The 23,040-nt window shown below is 34.5% G+C and overlaps 1 protein-coding gene across 3 annotated transcripts in view; it reads left to right on the top strand.

Annotated features, from left to right (window-relative positions):
• The window catches only part of PBX3 (PBX homeobox 3), a 323,076-nt gene that overhangs the window by 245,045 nt on the left and 54,991 nt on the right, over nt 1-23,040 (top strand). For all 3 annotated transcript variants that reach the window (XM_074211560.1, XM_074211558.1, XM_074211559.1), the window contains 2 exons: nt 13,607-13,797; nt 19,371-19,506. In XM_074211560.1, the coding sequence (XP_074067661.1) occupies nt 13,607-13,797; nt 19,371-19,506 (327 nt within the window). The remainder of the gene's footprint in view (nt 1-13,606; nt 13,798-19,370; nt 19,507-23,040) is intronic.

The following is a 23,040-nucleotide window of genomic DNA, read 5'->3' as shown; positions in this document are numbered from 1 at the left end:
CGGGGTTAAGTGGCTTTGCCCGAGGCCACACACCTAGGTAATTATTAAGTGTCTGAGACCAGATTTAAACCCAGGTACTCCTGACTCCAGGGCTGGTGCTTTATCCACTACGCCACCTAGCTGCCCCCCCACCTAGCCACCCCTATGGTGCTTTTAAAGAACATTTTAATAGTGTTGATTTATCAGAGACTGCCTTCCCTCAACTTTTTGTGTATTTGCAGTAACCAGTTAAGCATTACAAACTTTTTAATATTTACTTTTCCTAATCACCATTGAAGGTCACCTTTACTAACATCTTCCTCCAATGTACTTAGATTCCTGAAGGTTATTTCAGGTGAGACCAAGTTTCAGCAGGTTTTATCAATCTACAAAAGGTCTGGTTGCCAATCAAGCTATATTTTAAGAGCTTCATCACTACAAGTTTTGGTATTGAATTATTTTTGTAAATGGCAATTCATAAAACTAGAGAGGATTCAAGTTTTTCATTAGTGGAAGGAAGGTCTAAACTGATGAATTTATCATTCTTGCTCTGAGCAAGATTTTTGGCTGTCATAAGCTTTTATAGCAATTTGCTTTATTGTTTGGAGAATATCTCCCCCCCCCTCCTTCTTTCCTTCCTGCCTCCCTCCTTCCCTGTCTTTCTTTCAAAAAATATACCCATTTTATTACCTCTGTAGTAATGGCAGATATGACTTAAAGTATGGTAAAAAAAAGTAATCCTTTCATATCCAAATATCCTAATTCTATACATAAGTTTTATTATTCATTTGAAAATGCCTCCTATTTCTAAACTGCTTTATTTTATAAAGAATCTATTTTTACAGAACTCTTGAGTTAATAGTGTAAATAATATAGTAGCTTTACTTATCTATTAGATAAGTAAATTGAAATGTAGGGAGGTGAAATAATTTCCTCACTCAACTTGTAATTGGTAAAGCTTAGATTATTAGATTTGTTGTCAGGAAGACATGAATTCAAATCCCACTGATAATGCTTATTAGATGGAGCACAGCAATGATAACAGAATAGGAGGGGGCAATATAGCTTAATTCTGCTCACAGCCACTCCATCAAAGACCTAAAATGTGTACCAAAATATGTAATACTTGGAAAATCCAAGGAGAAAAGACAATGAGATCTTTATCTATCCCAGGTGTCAGACAGGATTCAGCTTATATCTATGACTAATCAGATGGTAAAGTTGCAGACTTTTCTGAGAAAGGGACCTAAATCTAGGATCAGGGTTTGCCCTAGACTCTGTTCCAGGCATGGAGCAGTTGTGGATGCAGTAGAGAGACTGAGCCTAATCCTGTATAGTTTGTTGAGAGCAGTAATAGGAGCCAGCTAGCAGGTGTGTTGCTCTGAACCAAATCTAGACTATAGTTCCAGCTCGGAATAGCTGGAACCTCTAGTAAAGTGACTTATCGTTATTTTTTACTTCAAGAAATAGTCAAGGATCCATCTCAGATGTAGTGCGGTCTGACTCTATGTACTGTGTAGGCCAGCAAAGCAGGTGTAAAAGAAACAGTAGTGAATCTTGAAAGGGGTCACAGATTTGGTTTACAGATCTAGCCTGACCCTCCATCTGAATGAGTAGGGCAAAGAGCTATCAGATCAACAGGAAGTCTGCTGTTCTTTCACTCTGAAGTTTTAGAACCTTCCAGTTCACTGACAGGGTCTGAGATCATTAGTAGTCTACTGGAGTTCTAATCAGTTAAGCTGATAACTATATTGTCCTGACCCTGACTGATTTCAGGTATTTGCAAAGCTTATACCAGGTAGGAAGTGATCAGACTTTGTGCTAGATCAGACAATAAGGGTAGAATGAGAATTTGTACATTCTAGGTCTGAGATGTTCTTGAAAATCTTTGAAGAACACCATATTTAATAGCAGGAGAAAGCAGGAACAGGACCCTAGAGAATATAAATCAGGTCCCAACATTCCTACCAGAAGTATACAAAATCTGAACCTAACACAAAGGCCCAATTTTGGAAAGAAGGTTGGGAGAATAAGTGAAGAAAGAAAATCCATTAAAAAAACAACTATTATTTCATCAGGGATACCCAAGACAAAAACCCAGAAGCAGAGAATGACCTCAAAACATCCACAAGCAAAAGGAGGAAAGCATAGTTTGGTCACAGGGTCAACCTGATTTCCTAAAAAGTGAAGCAAGAGTTTTTAAGAAAAGAATTTTAAAATATCCTTTTAAAGTCCAAGTGAAGAAAGAGAAAAAAAATTAAGAACTTTCTCATAAAAAAAATTGACATGGAAAAGAGATTAAGGAGAAATAATTTAAGACACATTGTACTAACTGAAAGCCATAACCAACAAAAGAGGCTGGATAACCTATTTCAAGACATCAATTCTAATATTTTTTTTGTTATTGTCAGAGGGCAAAGTGAAAAATAACAAGAGTCTGCTGCTTACCTTTTGAAAAGAAAAATTCCCAGGGACCTCAAAGCTATAATATTTGGCTTCCAGATAAAAATAAATGCTTCAAGAAATCAGAAAGAAAGAATTCAAGTGTGGAGGAAATATAATCAGAATCACACACAAAATATAGACTTACCCAATGTATCTAACAAAACAGCATAATTCTACAAAATGAATCTTTAATGATAGAGAGGACTTCCAAGTATTTCTGCTAAAGAGATCAGAGCTGAGTAGAAACTCTGAAATATAATGGAATATATATGGAATGAAATAGAATGGAAGGAATAACGTGATTACATTCTGATAGGAGGAAATGTTACAACTGTCCCTTCAAATCTTATGGTTTTTAAGAGATTATTGAGAGAGGTATTGGCTGGGAGTAGTTTTGTTGTATTTTTGTGCTCTTTATTTTTTTTTATTTTTTTTTAGGTTTTTTGCAAGGCAAATGGGGTTAAGTGGCTTGGCCAAGGCCACACAGCTAGGTAATTATTAAGTGTCTGAGACCGGATTTGAACCCAGGTATTCCTGACTCCAGGGCCGGTGCTTTATCCACTGCGCCACCTAGCCGCCCAAATTTTTGTGCTCTTTAAAGAAGAAATGAAAGGTATGGAAAATAGAAAACTCTAGAGAAAGAGTGGTGAGCAGAGGAGAAAGCTTATCTCAAACAAGGATATGCAAGTAGAAGACTCCAAACAAAGAGGAAAGGGTGAGGAGTGAGTATCACTTGAATATTTTCATCTGAACCAACATAGGAGGGTAGAATACACAAATACATAACACACTGTCTTGGTGTAGACAATCTATTTCATTAGAAACTGGAAGGGAATGGAGAGAGAGAGAGAATAAAAGGATAATTTCAGGGAAGCATTCATTATTAACAAAACAAAATCTAACCTCAGGAAGAGTAAGAGAATCTGGGGACTGGAAGCAGATTACATCAAACCTAAATCATTGGTACTGTGCACAGTATTTCCTTAGCAACAACTTATTTGTCAAGGGGGAAAAGGGTAAAGTAAAGAAGAAATTTCCTAAGAGGATAGGATGGAAGAGAAATACATAATTAACAATAATGACTATAAATATAAATGGCATGAACTCACCCATGAAACAGAAGTGGGTAGCAGAGCAGATTCAACAGTATACTGTTTGAAATGTACCTGAAATAAAGACTTATATGAAGTTCAGTTAAGGGACTATAAAGTAAAATGAAAACATGAAGTTTATAAAGCAGGAATTTCAGATTCCTAATCTCAAATAAGACAATAGCAAGCATAGAGCTAACCTGGCAGAGAAAGTTATGCAGAAAATGATTATAGATAATGCATTAAGATCAATACTTTATAGACTATGAAACTAATGACATGTATACATACAAACACATACACACACATACATACATGCAACCGAGAAATAAAATAAGGACCTGAACAGAATTTTAGAAAAGGTAACTATGGCAGATCTCTGACAATTGTTTAATAAGAATAAAAGTATATCACAACTATGCATGGCATCTTTTCAAAAACTGAGTAACATAAAGATATAAAAACCTCAGAAACAAATGCGGAAAAGCAGTGATATTAAACATTATTTACTGATTATAATACAATAAATATTCTAATCAATACAGGGTTACTGAAAAAAAGATGAAGACTAATTAAGTGAAGTCTAAAAAAACTTATTCCTAAAGAATTGGTAGATCAAAGAAAAAATCATAGAAAAAATAATTTCTTTCACTAAAGGCATTATCAATAATGAGACAATATTCCAAAATTTGTGAAATGTAGCCAAAGCAAATCATTAGGGGAAAGATTCTAAAACTTGTAAATGTAAACAATTCCTCAGAATAGATTTTTAATATATAAAATAGAATGTATAAAATTACAAAGGAAACTAGCTATGTTGAAATATAGTTAGCAAATTATATTTTTTTAAAAGTTCAAAGACCAAGTTTAAGAAGCCTTGTGTCGGCAAATTTTATATCTTTGAACACACTCATAGTAATAGAGAGAAATTGAACAGTGAGGTAGTCATGCAACTAAAAAACAAACAAATATAATGAGAAAGTGGAAGGGAATGGAGAGAGAGAGAGAGAGAGAGAGAATAAAAGGGAAATTTCAAGACAGATATTCAATATTCAAATTCAATATTCAAAAGTTTTCTTGTAAAATTCTGAAAATTGGAGATTTAAAAAATTGAAAGGAAAAATAACATTGAATTAGGAAATAAAACTAGGGATTTTTTTTAGTACTGCTAAAATAGTTAAATTCTTTGCTAGTTGAATTGTAAAAAACAGAAAAACTCAATTTATCACAGAAGATAAAATGGATACCTATAATGCACAATCAAAGTAGCTAAAATTAGAAGGGAAATAAATTTTTAAAATAACAAATTTCACTGTTAAAGATCTGATTTTCAAGCCAAATAAGGAATTTATTCATTATAGGACCCATTTCCCAATTGATTTAACAAATAAATGAGAAATTGAGAAATCAGTTAATAAAGCAAGCAAGAAAAAACAAGCAGTTTTCAAAGGAAGATATTTAAGCCATCAACAATCATATGAAAAAATACTCCAAATTACTGAAATTTCAGAAATGCAAATTAAAGTAACTGAGGTTCTACCTTGTACTCATCAGTTTTGAGAAACTGACAAAAAATGAAAAATGGAAAGTGAGGAAAACAGTTACATTGAAAGTGTTGGTAGAACTATGAATTGGTCCTTTTTGGAAAGCACTATGCTACAAATATCACTAAACTATGCATATTCTTTGACTCACGGATACCACTAGTAATTAATTTCTATAGAAATTAAATTAATTTCTATAGAAATTAAAGAGGAAAAGGATCCATATATACAAAGATACTTATAGTAGATCTTTTTCTGGTGGCAAGAAGCTAAGGTATAGTGCTCATGAACTGAGAGATAACTAAACAAATTTTAGTATATATCAATGTAATGGTATTTTGTTGTATTTATAAGAAATTAAGAAAGATGATTATACAGAAACCTAGAAAATCTTGTATGTGCTCTTGCGGAGTTAGATTGATATGGTTCGAGCATGTGTTTCAAGCTAAACTTTTAAAATTTCATTTTCTTTTGTAATCACCTCTGTCTCTTTCCAAAATAGCATGACCAATGGCTAAACATTCTTTCCCTAGCTTTCATAGATTTATATTTTCAGAAAAAGGCAAACAAGTCTAGAAAGTAAGTAGTTTGGTATTTTATTTTTAAAAAATTCAAACAAAAACTTTCCAGAAATGTCATGTGATGAGTATAGAGACTAACCTAACCTCCTACATCATGTGCATACATGTATATATAATATATATATAATATTGATTATGAAGAAGAATCTTAAAAAGACTGCAAGATTCTGCATCATCAAGGAAAGATTCAATCTTGATAAAAATCAATCTTCTGAGTTGAAAAGGGTTTGAGAGGTCATTTGTTTTTTTATTATTAAATTTTATTTTTAATTTATAAAATGAAACATGCATTTCCATAATATAGTATAATAAGAAAGATAATTGCACATGAACCTACAAGTTTACTATTTGTTATTCCTTTTAAATTGCAGCATAATTATCATGTAAATTTTTTCTCCTTTCTTCCCCTACCCTTTTCCCATTGTTTCAATTTATCCTGGTTCGATAATCTCCTTCTCGCAGATAATTGTCATGTTGCACTAACCAAGTCTTTTTTTCTTCAGACTAAATATCACCAGTTCCTAATGGTTTTGAGTCCCCTTTCCCAAACTATTTGCCCTCTTCTGAATATACATTCAATTTTTCAATATTCCCAACTTTGATGCCCAGAACTGATGCCTGAGTTGTGTGACAGGTATATGTAGTAGGACTGTCACCTCCTTTGTTCTGAATACTTATTTTTAACATATTCTATTTTCATTTTATTGTATACTTTAAGGCAGAAAGATAGAATAATGCATTCCCGAAAGACATAGCACCAATATTTATACAATAAGGGATATTTTCAATATTTCTTTATTAGAAAAATTAAAATAAGAACAAATGCTCATTTCTTCCTTTTTCCCACTTTCCAATGGTTCCCAAAATATTTTGGTAAATCTAATCTTTATGGAAATGATATATATTTTTTTATTTTTTTTAATTATTTTATTGGATAAAGCACTGGCCCTGTAGTCAGGAGTACCTGGGTTCAAATCCTATCTCAGACACTTAATAATTATCTAGCTGTGGGCCTTGGGCAAGCCACTTAACCCCGTTTGCCTTGCAAAAAAATTATCGTATTTTTCCAATTACATGGAACAGGACTTTTCAACAATCATTTTTTTTGCAAGTTTTTAAGTTTTACATTTTTTTCTTTCCCTTTTTTCCCCTCCCCAATAGGAAACCATTTATGTATGATCTTGCTAAACATAGATCCATCTTACAATAAAATGGAGAAATAAATGGATAAATAGGTAGAAATAATAATGGAGAAAATAAAAATGGAGAAAAAAGAGACAAAAAACAACATATAAGAAAACTTTTGAATATTGAAGATAGTTTTAATCTGCATATGGATGATATTTTCCATCACTCGTCTTTTATTACTGTCTTTGATTATTTGAACAAGTCCATCGTAGTTGATCACCACCTAATGTTTTTGTTAGTATATATAATGTTCTTGTTCTGATCACTTCACTCACAATTAGTTCATGTAAGTCTTTCCAGTCTATTTTGAAGTCCCATTCATCATGATTTTTTATAGTATAATAGTGTTCCATCACATTCATATACCATGATTGTTCAGCCATTTTTGTGATCTCTTTGGGATTACAGATCTAGTATTGCTGGATCAAAGGGTATATGCAAATGTTATTTTGACTTATATCTAGAAATTTTCAACAAAGAATCAGAAATTGTCCAGTAATGTCAGTATCTATGAGATCTGTATTTTCTGCATGATTATTTTAGACTTTATTAATCTATTTAAGAATCTATTTATTAATCTTATGTCCATAAATTTATTTTAGGGTTTTTTTTTTGCAAGGCAATGGGGTTAAGTAGCTTGCCCAAGGCCACATGGCTAGCATAAATTTATTTTAATAATGAAGGATTGTAGAATTTTAAAAAAAATTATGGGTCCTTGAAGGCCCCTGAAGTAGTATGTATCTTCCTGTTATATCTTCTTTTAACTCAGGATTGAAGGGTGAACAATGCAAGCATTTTTTAAAGTAAATAGTACAAATCTACAATGATTTGATCATTTCTAGCTATCTTTTAAATATAGAAAATTTTATACCTTTTAAAGGATTAGAAGATGAGAAATCAACTACTCTATGCTCTGCTCTGAAATTGTTGTAGACAATGATGTAAATTAGGCTGTAATTTACTTTCAGTAGTGTCTTGAAGAAAAAAAAATCACTCTGCCTGAAGTGTATGCATCTTTCTTAAGGGTGTACCCAGATTTTAATTATCTAAATGTAAATACTTAACGAATTTTACTTAGAGTAATGAGCTAAAGTGCACACTACATAAATGAGATGTTCTAATTAATCATGTATGAACTACTGGTTTAAAGAAAAGCTATGTGAATTCTGTGAATGTTGGGCTATTGCCAAATTGCTTATCAGCATTTGCATTCATAGATGGTTCACACTTAATAAGTTGTGAAACATTCAGTAAATGTTTTAGGAAGTTAGGAATTTTTAGATGCAAAAATTTTTTTGCTTTTTGTCCTCTCTCCCTTACCTTCTACTTAAGTTTCTCTGTTATATTCAAACTGCTGATTACAGAACTGGTTGCCAGTGTAAGTTTTCTAGAGATTAACATAGAGAGAAAAGTCAAGTGAGTTAATAACTCAAATGTCATTCATATGGAAAGTTTGAATGAGTATTTTACCAAGGTGCTTGGCCTATCATTATATGATTTACATCAGTATGAATCAGATTGTAAGAATTCTTTATTGCTTCAAGAGCAGACCACACAGAGAACTATGTTATGTCTTGCTTAATTTTAAAAATGCATTATTTTTATACTAAATTGATAGTATGTATATATTATGTGTGTTTGTATGTGTATGGCATGTGTGTTCAAATATACATATATGTTAATTGGCTCTGTTGCTATCCAGTAACATTATTATTATTATTATTATTATTATTATTATTATTATTATTATTATTATTGACCAGTCACTTAAACTCTGTAATTTGCTGATCTGAATTTGTGGAAGGAATTTGGAAGTTGTTCTGTTCTTATGACTGTTCTGCACTGATGAAATCATAGGTCTGTATTTAACTAACTTATTAACTAAATAAATAATGATTCCCCCCCATTTGAAAGATTTGAATTAGATAAGGAGAGCAAGGCAAAGATACAACACTATTTTACTGTCCTTTTTAAAAACAGCAGAGCCAGGATTGAAATCTGTACTGTTATCTTTAAGATCAACACTTTTTTTTGCTTTTTTGCAAGGCAGTGGGGTTAAGTGACTTGCCCAAGGTCACACAGCTAGGTAATTATTAAGCTTCTGAGACTGGATTTGAACTCAGGTTCTCCTGAACCCAGGGCTGGTGCTCTATCCACTGCACCACCTAGCCACCCCAAAGTCAACACTTTTGCCTTTACATAATGCTATATAGTTCATTCCATGAATATAGGAACTTTGGAGGTTTTTTTCATATCAATGTATTTTATAATATAAGATAAATCTGTTTTTAGACCTAGGTGAAATTTGTTTTCATGATTGCCCTGAAATAGACAGCAAACTAATTTGAAGAGAAATGAGGCATAGTCTAATAAAATTTTGGAAAATTATGAACTCTTACTTAAGCAAAATTCAGTAATAATAATAAATAATAATTATTATTATTATTTTATTATTATTATTATTCACATCTACCGGTACTATAAGGTTTATAAGGAATTTACTCACAATAACTCTGTGAGGAATGTAGTTTAAGTACTGCTACCCCTATTTTGTAGATGAATATGAGTGTCAAAGAGGTTATGATTTTCTTTTTTAATTAATTTTTATTAAAGATATTATTTGAATTTTACAATTTCCACCCCTATCTTGCTTCCCTCCCCCCACCCCCCACCCACAGATAGCATTCTGTCAGTCTTTACTTTGTTTCCATGTTGTACCTTGATCCAAATTGGGTGTGATGAGAGAGAAATCATAACCTTAAAGAAGAGAAGTCTAAGAGGTGACAAGATCAGACAATAAGATACCTGTTTTTTTTCTAAATTAAATTAAAAGGAATAGTCCTTGAACTTTGTTCAAACTCCACAGCTCCTTATCTGGATACAGCTGACACTCTCCTTTGCAGACAGCCCAAAATTGTTCCTGATTGTTGCACTGATGGGATGAGCAAGTCCTTCAAAGTTGAACATCACTCCCATGTTGCTGTTAGGGTGTACAGTGTTTTTCTGGTTCTGCTCATCTCACTCAGCATCGGTTCATGCAAATCCCTCCAGGCTTCCCTGAAATCCTGTCCTGGTTTCTAATAGAACACTAGTGTTCCATGACATACATATACCACAGTTTGCTAAGCCATTCCCCAATTAAAGGACATTTACTTGATTTCCAATTCTTTGCCACCACAAACAGAGCTGCTATAAATATTTTTGTACAAGTAATGTTTTTACCCTTTTTCATCATCTCTTCAGGGTATAGACCCAGTAGTGGTATTGCTGGGTCAAAGGGTATGCACATTTTTGTTGCCCTTTGGGCATAGTTCCAAATAGCTCTCCAGAAGGGTTGGATGACTTCACAGCTCCACCAACAGTGTAATAGTGTCCCAGATTTCCCACAACCTTTCCAACAATGATCATTATCCTTCCTGGTCATATTGGCCAATCTGAGAGGTGTGAGGTGGTAGCTCAGAGAAGCTTTAATTTGCATTTCTCTAATAATTAATGATTTAGAGTATTTTTTCATATGGCTATGGATTGCTTTGACCTCCTCATCTGTAAATTGCCTTTGCATATCCTTTGACCATTTGTCAATTGGGGAATGGCTTTTTGTTTTAAAAATATGAATCAGTTCTCTGTATATTTTAGAAATGAGTCCTTTGTCAGAATCATTAGTGTAAAGATTGTTTCCCAATTTACTACATTTCTTTTGATCTTGGTTACATTGGTTTTATCTGTGCAAAAGCTTTTTAATTTAATTTAATCGAAATCATCTAATTGGTTTTTGGTGATGTTCTCCAACTCTTCCTTAGTCATAAACTGCTCCCTTTCCCATAGATCTGACAGGTAAACTAATCCTTGATCTTCTAATTTGCTTATAGTATTGTTTTTTATGTCTAATTCTTGTAACCATTTGGATCTTATCTTGGTAAAGGGTGTGAGGTGTTGGTCTAATCTAAGTTTCTTCCACACTAACTTCCAATTATCCCAGCAGTTTTTATCAAAGAGGGAGTTTTTATCCCAATGGCTGGACTCTTTGGGTTTATCAAATAGCAGATTACTGAGGTTATGATTTTCTAAGAGTTATCCAGCTATGTCAGAAGCAGGACTTGAACCTAGTGAGTCAGTAAGCTAATTTTTATTAAATGCTTATTATGTACCAGACTCTAGGTTAAGTTCTAGGGATACAGATTTGAAGAAGAAAGATTGTTCTTGCTTTCTGGGATGTTATAATCTAATAGGGAATGAAGATAAACAAAAGGAATTGATAAGTAGGAGAGGAAGAAGAAAGGTTGAGAAGTTCAAATGAGTGCAGATGATAAAACAGATGGGAAATGAAGAGATGATAGGGCTAGACCCCTGCTTAAATAGAAGTTTTGAACACCCTCATTGCCCCACCTTCAGTTAGAGAGAGGGGTAGAGAGTGTTAATGAGGTAATGGCATCAAGGCTGATTTCAGCCTGCAAGATGAATAAGATGAAGGTTCCTGGGAAATAAAGAAGGTGCCTTCTCCTAAAATGGAGGATTTTGGATCTTCTAGATCTTCTGACTGTAAATATATTGATCTTTTCCTTTTATTACATTACCTCTTATTTCAGTTAACAGATTTAGATAGAAAGCAGCATGATATAGAGAAATGAACTAGGAAACCTAGTTTCCTAGGTTTAATCCTCTTTGTCACTATTCCACCATGTGATTTTGAACAAAGTACTTTTTCTGTAAAAGAGGAAGTTAGATTAGGTGATTGTTTAATTGACCCCTTTTCCATCTCTAATGGAGTCTGTTATACTACTAAGTATTTATTCCAGGTTTTTCATGATTAGACCCCAATTTTTTTTAACCTCAATTTCCAATCCATGAGGGAGAAAAGGTAAAACTGAATTTGAATCCTAGCCCTGCCACTTCTACATGTATAATCTTAACAAGAAATTTTACATCTTGAGGCTTACATTTTCCTTCTCTGTGAAATGAAAGAATTGAAGTAGGTAATCTTTAAAATTCCTTCCAGTTCAAAGTCTTATGAATCATATGCTAAACTAGACTACTTAACTATTCCCTGAAAATACTATTTTTTTCCTGTCTCAATTACATTGTTTATGCTATTCTTCTTACTTGAAATAACCATTCTTTTATCTATACTTTTCAAAATCCTCTACATTCTTCAAGGTTTGACTCATATGGGACCTCTTCCACCTTTTCAGAATATCTTCTCCATTCTCCTATTAGAAATTATCTCTTCTATTGAATTATCATAGTACTTTGTTTATATATTTTTTCTGGCACCTATCAGAGACTGTCTTATTTCCACTTGGTATGTATTTTCTTTACAACTTTCTCCTTTCACTATTCTGCAGTCAGGGACTGTTTCATTTTTGATTTAGTACCCCAATATGTTGCATGCCAGGTATACAATAGGTACTCTCTGCTTGCTATTAATAAATGCTTTTAGATTTTGATTGTCAGTTGGACTGATTTCTCCTTGAGGAGGTTTGTTGTCACAGTCATCTTTATATACTATGGCAAGATATGGCAAAAAACAGTATTCATTAGCTGAATGATAAAAGTATTAAGCAAATAGTGATTTCAGGGTATTGATAGTCAAAAGTTTTGAATAGTCTGGTGAAAAGCATTTCCTTATGAGGAAAATTAGTCTTTGGGATCTTTGTAAGAAGCTACTATGTGCAAGGCTATATCCTGTGTCCTAGAAAGTGCAATTTTCTTGCATGCAACTCATCATAGTTACAAAATAATTCCCCAGATGATCCAGTTTGTTACCTTACAAAGTATAAAATTTCACTTTCATCTTATTATGCTTTAAAAGAGCCATCAGTTCTTAGTGTCTTCTGATGACACAAATCCACATCTTAATAGATGTTTAATTGCAATAGCTTTCTAAGTAATCTCCCTACATCATCTTTTTCCTCTTCAATCCATCCTCCACATTGTTGTCAAATTGATCTTCCTAATGTACAGACTGAGTATTTCACTTCCTTGCTCAATCTTTGCCATTTGGATATAACTTCATTGTTTGGTACCTAGAGCCCTCTATGCCTTTCTGTCCAGGAAAGTTACATATTGCTTCCCCTCCTGTACTCTATATTCCAGTCAAACAAATTACTTTGTCGTCCTCATATACAGTATTGCATCTCCCACCTTTAATCCTAGACTAGATTCCTCTCTCTCCTATTGCCACTTCTTGAATATCCTACCTCCCTTCGACTCTGTTCAATTCCTACCCCTTTAAGACATCTTTTGTGTTTCTTCCAGTTCTTAGTTACTTGCCCCAAACTATTATATTTATTTTTATATCTTGTATGTATTTTTCCATGAATGTGTTGTATAACTGTAATAGAATATGTTCTTTGAGCTCAGGGAGTAGTGTGTGTGTGTGTGTGTGTGTACACACGCATGCACATATGCATATTTTAATTTCTGGTGTTAGTTCAGTACTAGACTCTTAGAAGGTACTTAATGAATGTTGAGTAATTGAGTTGCTATGAATAAAAGCATTAATTTCTTCATTGTTAGATTTCTGGTGGCAAATTGTTCTGCACTTAGCTAGCATGGTCTTCAGATGACAGACACATAGTTTGTTGCCAGGTCTATATTCAAAACCTTTCCTGTTTGGTTGTATCAGCCCAATCACTTGTCAAAGTATTAGAGGTCCCACAGTCATTTTCAAGAAGAAAAATACCATTGACCACTGCAGATTTGGTAGAAATTCATCTAAAATGGTTTCTTAGTGTGAAAAGATAAAATTTTCATATCTTAAAGGTTTTTCCTTTTGCAGGCATGCAATGAATTCACCACACATGTGATGAACCTTCTCCGAGAGCAGAGTCGAACACGTCCCATTTCTCCAAAAGAGATTGAGAGGATGGTGGGCATAATCCATCGGAAATTCAGTTCAATTCAGATGCAGCTCAAACAAAGTACTTGTGAAGCAGTCATGATTTTAAGATCAAGGTTCCTTGATGCCAGGTACATATAACTATTAATTTATTATGTATTTTGTTATTATTGTTGTTGTCACCTATTATGCACCAAATTCCTGACTACTTGGGAGATGGAACTGAATTTTGCTACAAGGTGGATGAGTGGTTACCACAGATGACTACTTTGCCTTAAGGACTTATTTCACATTAAAGGTTTAGGTGGAGTATCATTTCTCCAGGTATCACATGAAGGCTATCCTTGAAATTGGTAGTATGCATGTTTAGGTAACTGTTCCCTGGGCTCTCCTACCCATTCCCTTGATATAAGCCTCCTTCCATTCTTTGTTAATTTCACAGGGCTCCCTTCTTTTTACTTGTAACCAGCTAATTCTAATCTCACCATTTCAAGTCTACTGCACAATATATCAAAGAAGTCCCAAACAATCCTGAGCATATAGTTATAGATATCTAAGAGCTGGCCTAACACTGAACTAGAGAGTTTTGAATTTAAAATTGCAACCAATGTGGAAGTAGAATCCCTTTCATCCCTCATCTGGGGAAGTTCCAGCTTATAATTTTGATATTCAGTGCATTCAGTACATCTAAATAAGATTCTACATGTTTTATTTTCATCTCTTATCTCTACTATGTCTTGACACTAATCCAAATAGTCCATCCGGTCCCTGAGTTTGCCTACTTTATGACTTCATCATAGTGTAAAATTACTTCATCCTTTGAAAATTTCATAGAAGCTAGTGCTAAGAATTTTTTTTAGGATAACTATTCTAGGACACTATTTAAAAAAAATTTATTTCCCATCAATTATTTTTCCTACTTTTCTATCTTTCTAAAACCCTCTACTCCCACAAACTTATATTTCCTATTAATGATTAAACAATAAGTTTTAAGATTGACATTGCCATTTTGATTTCATGGTACCTTTATGGAGTTTAACACTTTGGTCTTGCTTTTAGAGCAAACAAACAAAAAAAGATGCTTTAAACGCATTCTCTACAATCTAAGGAAGAAAGCATTTTAGTTTCAAGTAAATGAATGAAAACTTCACTTCTTAGGAAGCTTGAAATAAAATTCACTTACTTTTAAGCAGTAGATTTTCTAATTTGCAGTTAATTATGTATTTTGTTGTCTTTGTTATTATCACCTGCTATCTATCAATTGAAGTCTGCACTTTTTGGCCCATGGCCAAAATTTATCTCCAGGCACAGATATATTTCCATTTTTTTCTCCCTGTATTAGTATCTGATAGGAGTAATAATAATCATTAGATTCCCTTTTTGTTAAATAAGGTGACTTTAGTTTTCTAAATTGGCAAACAAATTTTGTGGTACTGTTTCTGTTAGAGTTATTAACAGTTTGTTAATGGTCTTGTGATTTCATTGGTGTGGAAAGTTTCCAGTGAACAAATTTCTCTTTCAAGTCAGATTGGTATCTTTTCTGCAATCTATACTCTAAAAGACTTGTGGGGCGGGGGGGGGGGGGGGGCGGGACGGGATACTGAGAGTTTAACTGACTTGGTCATCACACTACTAGTTCTATCAGATACAGGACTTGAATTGAGGATTTTCTAAATTGGAAGACAACTCTCCTCTATACCAAGTTGTCTTTGAAAATATAATAATTATTATAATAATTAATTTTATTGTACTTCAGGGTTTACAAGTCACTGTCTTCACACTCTGTGATATGTAGTGGATTATTAGTATTCCCATATTACAGATGGAGAAACAGGCAAGGTGAAATGACAGGATTTGTCCTTTTATCATACATTTAATAAATCACAGAGTCAGGATTCCATATCAAGACATCCAACTCCAATTTAGCACTCTTTACAAAAGGCTTATTTTTTGCACATTTCTTTGTAGTTTATAAAGTGTTTTCTCAGCAATTCTCTACAGATTGGAATAGACAATTCCTAGGATCCTATGCAACTCTGAGATTTTGTGATTGTATTTTATCCTAATAGCAACTCTGTGAGGTTAGAAATAATAGTAGAAAAGTTTCTATGACAATTATTCATTTAAAAAGTAGTCTAGTAGTAAACAGAGGAAGTGTATATTATCACTATTTTTATGGATGAAGTAACTGAGGCTTGGAGATTGAGAAGTGATATGCCTAAGGTCATAGATAGTGGCAGTTAGATTTTGAACCCAAAATTCTGGCTTCTATTTTTATTCTTACTGGATTGCCACTCTTAGTCATTTGGGAAAGCACTTGGAAGCTAATGCTATTATTCTCCAGTCTTAAAACCTCAAAGACATCCTTGATACCTGTCTTATCTCTTGCCCATCATATCCCGTTTATTACCAGATTTTCTTGATTCTTTCTTTGTAGTCGTATCTCTTAGTCTAGTTCTTTTTTTTTTTTTAATTTCTATATCATAGGGGCAGCTAGATGGCATAGTGGATAAAGCACCGGCCCTGGAGTCAGGAGTACCTGGGTTCAAATCCAGTCTCAGACACTTAGAAATTACCTAGCTGTGTGGCCTTGGGCAAGCCACTTAACCCCGTTTGCCTTACAAAAACCTAAAAAAAAAATTTCTATATCATGGAATTTAGAGATGTAAAGGACCCTAAAAATATTGTAATCCAACATGCTTATTTCATACATGAGGAAACTGAGCTTCATTGAAATTACTGTATTTGCTCAATGCCATACAACTGTTTAGCAGAGACAAGTACAGATTTAAACTGAGGTCTCATCACTCACAGGCCACTTTCCACTATTCTTCACCATTCACTGTAATTTAGACTATTTTTATCTTATATATAGACAACAGCCTAACTGGTCTCTGTGCTTCTAGTCTTTTTTCCCCTATTCTTTTCAATTTCAAATTTAAATTAAATTTTAAAAACTTAATTTAAAACATTTCAAAATTTATTTTATTGTCAAGTCATCTTTCATACTATTTTCATACTAATTTTCCTAAAGTACTGTTTGATAATATTCAATAACCTTTAATTGAAGTTCTCCATTGCCTATGAAATAAATTATATTTTCCACAGCATGGCATGGCATTTATTATTCTCTAAGATTAGTCTCTAATCTACTTTTTTAGTCCTATCTTTTCTATATCCCTATACTTCAGCTCAGTGAACTTTTGCATATTTGTTCATATTTTTTTTCCTATCCTGGTTATATGTTATACTCTTCTTCCAGACACACACACACACACACACACACACAAATATACATTTAGTAATTCATGTGAGTAATGGACTTGAATTTAGTTGCCTTATATAATGGTATAACTTTAGAGGCACTAAGTATCTGAATAGGGATTTGAATTCAGGCCTTTCTGAATCCAAGTCCCCAGTTCTTTTCATTGCCATGGGAGGTGACTTCAGCAAATAGTAACCACAACAATAATCAGTTATCCTTTGAACATTTGAAATGATTGATTCTTCCCTGTTGAAGAAGTATGTGATTAACAAGGCAGGATGAGTGGAATGGAAGGAGATAAACAGAGCTTTGAAAACAGACTCCTGTCTATAAAGACTGAAGTTATGCAGTACTGCAATGCTGATGGGCTGTACCTCTGGGGATTGATGCTCTACTGCATTGTGGCCTAAGGCACAGGCATCTTGATTGCAACTACCCCTGGGGGGAATGACACTTTGGGGAAAAATGCTTAATGGGCACTTTCTAAAGGATGTTCTAAAAAATAAATAAAGCACATGACTGAAGTCTTTCTTATGCCTTCAAGTGTGTAGAAATACTCAGCTGTGGTTTCATTTGTTCTTGTAGTGACTCTTAGCAAGCCTTGTGCTAAGAAAGAATGTTCTGCTCTGGGCAAAAATGATATGATAGATATATGACTCCCCAGCTCACTCTGACTTGTAGTTCACTCATTTCTTTCAGGAAGCCTATACTCACATTTTCTTGATAATTGGACTGACTGGAGCATATAGCTATGCAATACATTTAAGAACAAATCTACAAATCACCTATTACCCCCCTCCCATCTTCCCTGCTAAGGTATTGAATAGATCCCCACCCACCATTTATTGGAGTCTAAAGAGAATTTAAGAGATTATCTAGTTCATTGACCCCTTTCCTACTTTGAAGAGAAGAAAACACTCAGGGCAAATGACTTGCCAAAGGTCTTATAGGTGAAGAAGTAAAGATCCGAAATTGAAACCACTCTTAAGTTCTTTGCTTTTTCTCTATTTAGGTTGTCAGGAGGTTGATTACTAGCTTAGGAAGCATTCTACTGTTTTTAAGGGGTAAGATCAATGCCAGTAGACACAAGACCCACACTAATGGAATCACAGATCTTCTAAAGCATGGAAGTAAAAACTTGTTAATATAGTAGGGATTTAACTATCATTTAATCCCAAATCCTATTTTACAGAGAAAATTCTGGAGCCCAGAGTAGGTAAATGATTTACTTAGAATTATCCTGCAACAACCCATGATTCAAACCTTTCTACCTACCACTTACTCATCTAGTTCTCTCTGTTTTTGATGTGACAGCTAGCTTTCTGTTAAGGCTAACCAATTTAGCATAGGAATGATATAAAAGAATTCATATTTCAGATAAAGATTGGATGAAGGGAATGCTTCTGATTGCATGTCCTTTTTTTCGGTGTTCCAAGCTGTTTTAGAAATCCTTTTTTCTTGTAACATCCTATGTTCTCTGTTCTGATTTAAATTAAAGTCTCTTTTAACTCTTATGATTCCATGTCCTAAATTTTATTATTCTTTGTTCTAAGGTTCCATAACTTTCAGTATCTCTAAATCTAACTAATACCTGGTAATGTGTTACAATGCCATATTTCTTCTCCCACCCCCAAGGGTAATAAACACGTGCATTTTGTTAGGGACATTCTGTAGTGAACACCTTATTTTAAAATCTTGTTCTAGCAATGAGAATTTTAGTTCCATGGAAATTATTTTTGACCAGTTCCCAGGAGTCTGGCTCCCTTAGTTTAAACATTATAGGGAAGTTCAACTTGTTCCACCCTTGTGTAAACCAGCTGTTTAACACGCCATTTTCAGAGAAACAATTCAAATAGGAAGTAAGTCTGTTCCTAGGTAGCATAATGGTCTGATTATATGCTATACTTCTCAAATCTGGCTCATATAAAAAGCTTTAATGTCTAAAGCCTGAGTGTTATTTTTCAGTATATAGCTACAGGGTTTTTTCTCCCATTTAAAGACTTCTCCTTTTTGAAGTACTACTAATTAGTTGTGTGATACTAGCCAAGTCACTTAGTCTCTTTATGCCTTGTTTTCCAGCTGTTAGGATCAATGAAATAATATATTAAAGCGATCTCCAAACCTAAAAAAGTACTATGCAAATGCTAATTATTATTATTATTGTTAGAGCCAATGTAGGACATAAATGGATAGCCTTCTGTTGTCTATATTTTTGTGAGTATCAAATTTTACATTTGAACATATTAAATTTTAAGGGAACTCCATAATTAATATTATAGTAATTGAAAAACTAAAATTAGTTTTTTAATGAAAAATAATTTAAAACATTTATTATATCCTTATATTCTCTCTGCATCTGTAGATATTTAGTTACTGTTGACCCTTTTTCTTTCTCCCAAAAGTCCATCGTTAACTTTTTACTTTTTCTTTTTCTTTCAGACGAAAAAGACGTAATTTCAGTAAACAGGCAACAGAAATCTTGAATGAATATTTTTACTCACACCTCAGTAATCCCTACCCCAGTGAAGAAGCCAAAGAAGAGCTGGCAAAGAAATGCAGCATCACAGTGTCACAGGTAAGATGGGACTTTTGGCTTTATCATGATTCTAATACACTCATTTTCTCAAGCAAAGGAAATAGTCGACAGAGTCTGGCTTCTTTGCCTCAGTCATAGTAATGTTATCACCCCTTATTTTAGCCATCATAGTCCCAACTTCTTAAATCAATGACATTCTTAATCAATAGCCTCTTCTCACCTCCCTCCTTACCATACCCTTGCCCCTGATGTCACAGGAGGATTCTGATTTTTGGGAACTTGAACTCATGTTAAAATTTTTAAAAATTACAGCACAGTTGTGCCTACATGACCCCCATTTGTCACAGTATCCTTTACTCAATTTCCTTTTCTTTTCAGTGTAATTTTTATTTGTTTATTTATTTGTTTTTCACAATATTACAATAGCCTTTTTGTAAAAGTAAATATAATCCTCCTCCCCACAAAGATAGAGAAACCTCAAGAAAAACAAAGTGAGAGAGAAAAAAATGTGTTTCAGTCTATATTCAGATACTATCAGCTCTGACTTTGGGATGGATCCCATTCTTTATCATAGGTCCATCAGAGAAGTTGTTTCAACATTTTTTCCCACAGTTGTTGTATCTGACTAACTTCTCCCACGATTTTCCCTGTGTTCTTTGATCCATATCTCCCTCTCTTTCCTTTCTCCCATCCCATTCCTCTCCTTCTTCTTCTAGGGTAAGATAGATTTCTATACCCTGTTAAGTTATTTCCTCTCTGAGCCACTTCCGATGAGAATGAAGACTTACTCATTCTTCCTCACCTTCTCCCTCTTCCATGTCATTGCAAAAGCTTTTTCTTGACTCTTTCACGTGAATTATCTTAGCTCATTCTACCTTTCCTTTCCTTTTTTTGAAGTACATTTCTTTCCTGCCTATTAACTCTTTTTTTATAATGTATTATAACTTCATATCCACTCCATCCTGTGCCTTGTCTATATATGCTCCATCTAAGTGCCCTAATAACTGAAAAGGTTCATATGAATTATAAGTATCATCTTCCCATGCAGGAATACAAACAGTTCAACATCATTAAATCCTTCATAATTAGTCCTTTCTATCCACCTTCTTTATTCTTCACCGGAGTCCTGTCCTTGAAGATCAACTTTCTGTTCAGCTCTGGTCATCATTTCAACAGGAAAGTTTGAAAATCCCCTATTTCCTTGAAAGAGGATATTCAGTTTTGCTGGTTAGTTAATTCTTGGTTGTTGTAATATAGACTGTTTTGCCTACTAGAATATCATATTCCAAACCCTAGGAACCCTTAATGTAGATGCTGCTAAATCCCTGTGTAATCCTGTCAATAGATATTTGAATTGTTTCTTTCTGGCTGCTTTTAGTATTTTCTCCTTGACTTGAAGATCTGGAATTTGACTAATAATATTCCAGGGAGTTTTTATTTGAGGATCTGTTTTAGGAGATAATTGGTAAATTCCCTCAATTTCTATTTTACCCTCTGCTTCTAGGATATCAAGGCAATTTTCCTGGAGATTTTCTTGAAAAATGAAGTCTAGACTCTTTTCCTGGTCATGACTTTCAGGTAGCCCAATAATTTTTAAATTTTTTCTCCTGGATCTATTCTCCAGGTCAGTTGTTTTTCCAATGAGATATTTCATATTTTCTTCTAGTTGTTCATTCTTTTGATTTTATTTTGTTGTTTTTTGATTTCTCACAAAGTCATCAGCTTTCTTTAGCTCCATTCAACATTTGAAGGAATTTTTTCTTCAGAGAGCTTTTTTTATCTCCTTTTTCATCTGATCAATTCTGCTTTTTAGGTCATTCTTCTCCTCATTGATCTTTTGGACTGGTTTTTCCATTTGACCTAAACTGGTTTTTTTATATGTTATTTTCATCAGTATTTTTTTGTATCTCCTTGACTAATAAGCTGCTGAATTGCTTTTCATGATTTTCTCTCATTGCTCTCATTTTTCTTCTCAATTTTTCCTCTACCTCCCTTACTTGGTTTTCTGTTTTAAAAAATTTATTTAATGCAATGGGGCTAATTAAGAGTGACTTGCTCAAGGTCACACAGCTAGGCAATTATTAAGTGTCTGAGGCTGGATTTGAACTTAGGTCCTCCTGACTCCAGGACTAGTGCTCTATCCACCATGCCACCTGGCTGACCCCTTACTTGATTTTCAAAATTTTTTTTGAGCTCTTCCATAGCTTTGAGACCAATTCCTATTTTTCTTGGAGGCTTTGTATATAGAAGCTTTGACTTTGTCATCTTCTGAGTGTGTATTTTGATCCTCCTTAGGACTGAGATAATTGTCTGTAGTCAGATTTTCTTTTTTGTTTGTTCATTTACTATGACTTGGTTTTAACTCTTTGTTAATGTGGGGCTCTGCTTCCAGGGTGGAACTTGCACTTTCCCAAGCCTTTGATGGTTTTTGCAGCCCTCACCCTCCCCTGCCAGGACCTTAATTCCTCTTATGAGAGGCTCTGACTTCTATCTTGGCCTGTGTTCTGATCTATGTATGACCACAAACACTTTCCTCTGGCCCTGGAACTGTGAGGAGGGTCCCTGCTCTGCTATGGCAGTATCTGGACCTGAATATGGACAATACAAAAGAGTCCTGCCCTAGGGATACTGAAAAGATCTCTGCAGTCTCCTCTGACCCCCTTTCCTTTCATGGGTTGAGTTCTCTTGAAGCAGCTGCTTCTGGAGTCCTGCTTCTGGTTCCCAGGATGGGAGCTGTGCTGAGGCCAGTGCTGACCTGGGCTTCATGGTCACTCTGGGGAACCAGAGTGTTCCTGCTGAGCCTTCCAAGTTGTCCTTGGCAATCCCTGGACTGAGAGGTCTGGAAACTGCCCTGCTGCCAGGGGCCCAGGAGCCCTGTTGGTTGTTCCTAGATGGCTGGAGCTGACTTGCTTTAGCACAGGCCTGAGCTTCGGCCTTATCCAACCCTGGTAGAACAGACCCTTTCCTTGGATCTTCCATGTTGTCTTGGGCCAGAAAATTGTTTCACTAGTCTTTCTGTGAATTCCACCCTCTAGAATTTGGTTAGAGTGATAACTTAAAGGCATTTGGAATGATTTGGGATTTCCTGCCTTCACTCCACCATCTTGGCTCCACTCCCCATTTTCTGTGTAATTTTAACATGTTTCATTGGTGTTCTTTTGGGGGGAGGGGGCATTGATTTTCCTTAATTCATTCTCTAGCCATTCTTGAGCCAATATAAGAACACTTACTTTTTACAAAGAGAGTCAAAAGAAACAAACCCATCTATCAGGAAGTACTTACTAAGTGATAAGGATTCAAAGAAGGGGAAAAATCAGACCTGCTGCCCTCAAGAACTCACCTTCCAAAGGGCAGATGGGCTGAAAGCATGCATGAGAGATGTGTGGGTAAATGAGAAAAATTCTTGCAGGGGATTCTTGCTGAAGTGGCAAGGGGGTTGAACTAATGCTTGAAGGAAATGAGGGACTGGAGACTGGGGGGGGGAGCATCTGGTGGAAAGAGTCAGCTTTGGGAGATGGATGATCTTGTAGGAGGGACAGTAGGAAGGCCATAAGGATAGGAACACAAAGAACT

Source organism: Macrotis lagotis, chromosome 1, assembly GCF_037893015.1.
Source record: "Macrotis lagotis isolate mMagLag1 chromosome 1, bilby.v1.9.chrom.fasta, whole genome shotgun sequence".
In the NCBI taxonomy this organism is placed as follows: Eukaryota; Metazoa; Chordata; class Mammalia; order Peramelemorphia; family Peramelidae; genus Macrotis; species Macrotis lagotis.
Note: the sequence above shows the minus strand (reverse complement) of the source record. Positions and strands in the feature narration are given on the sequence as shown.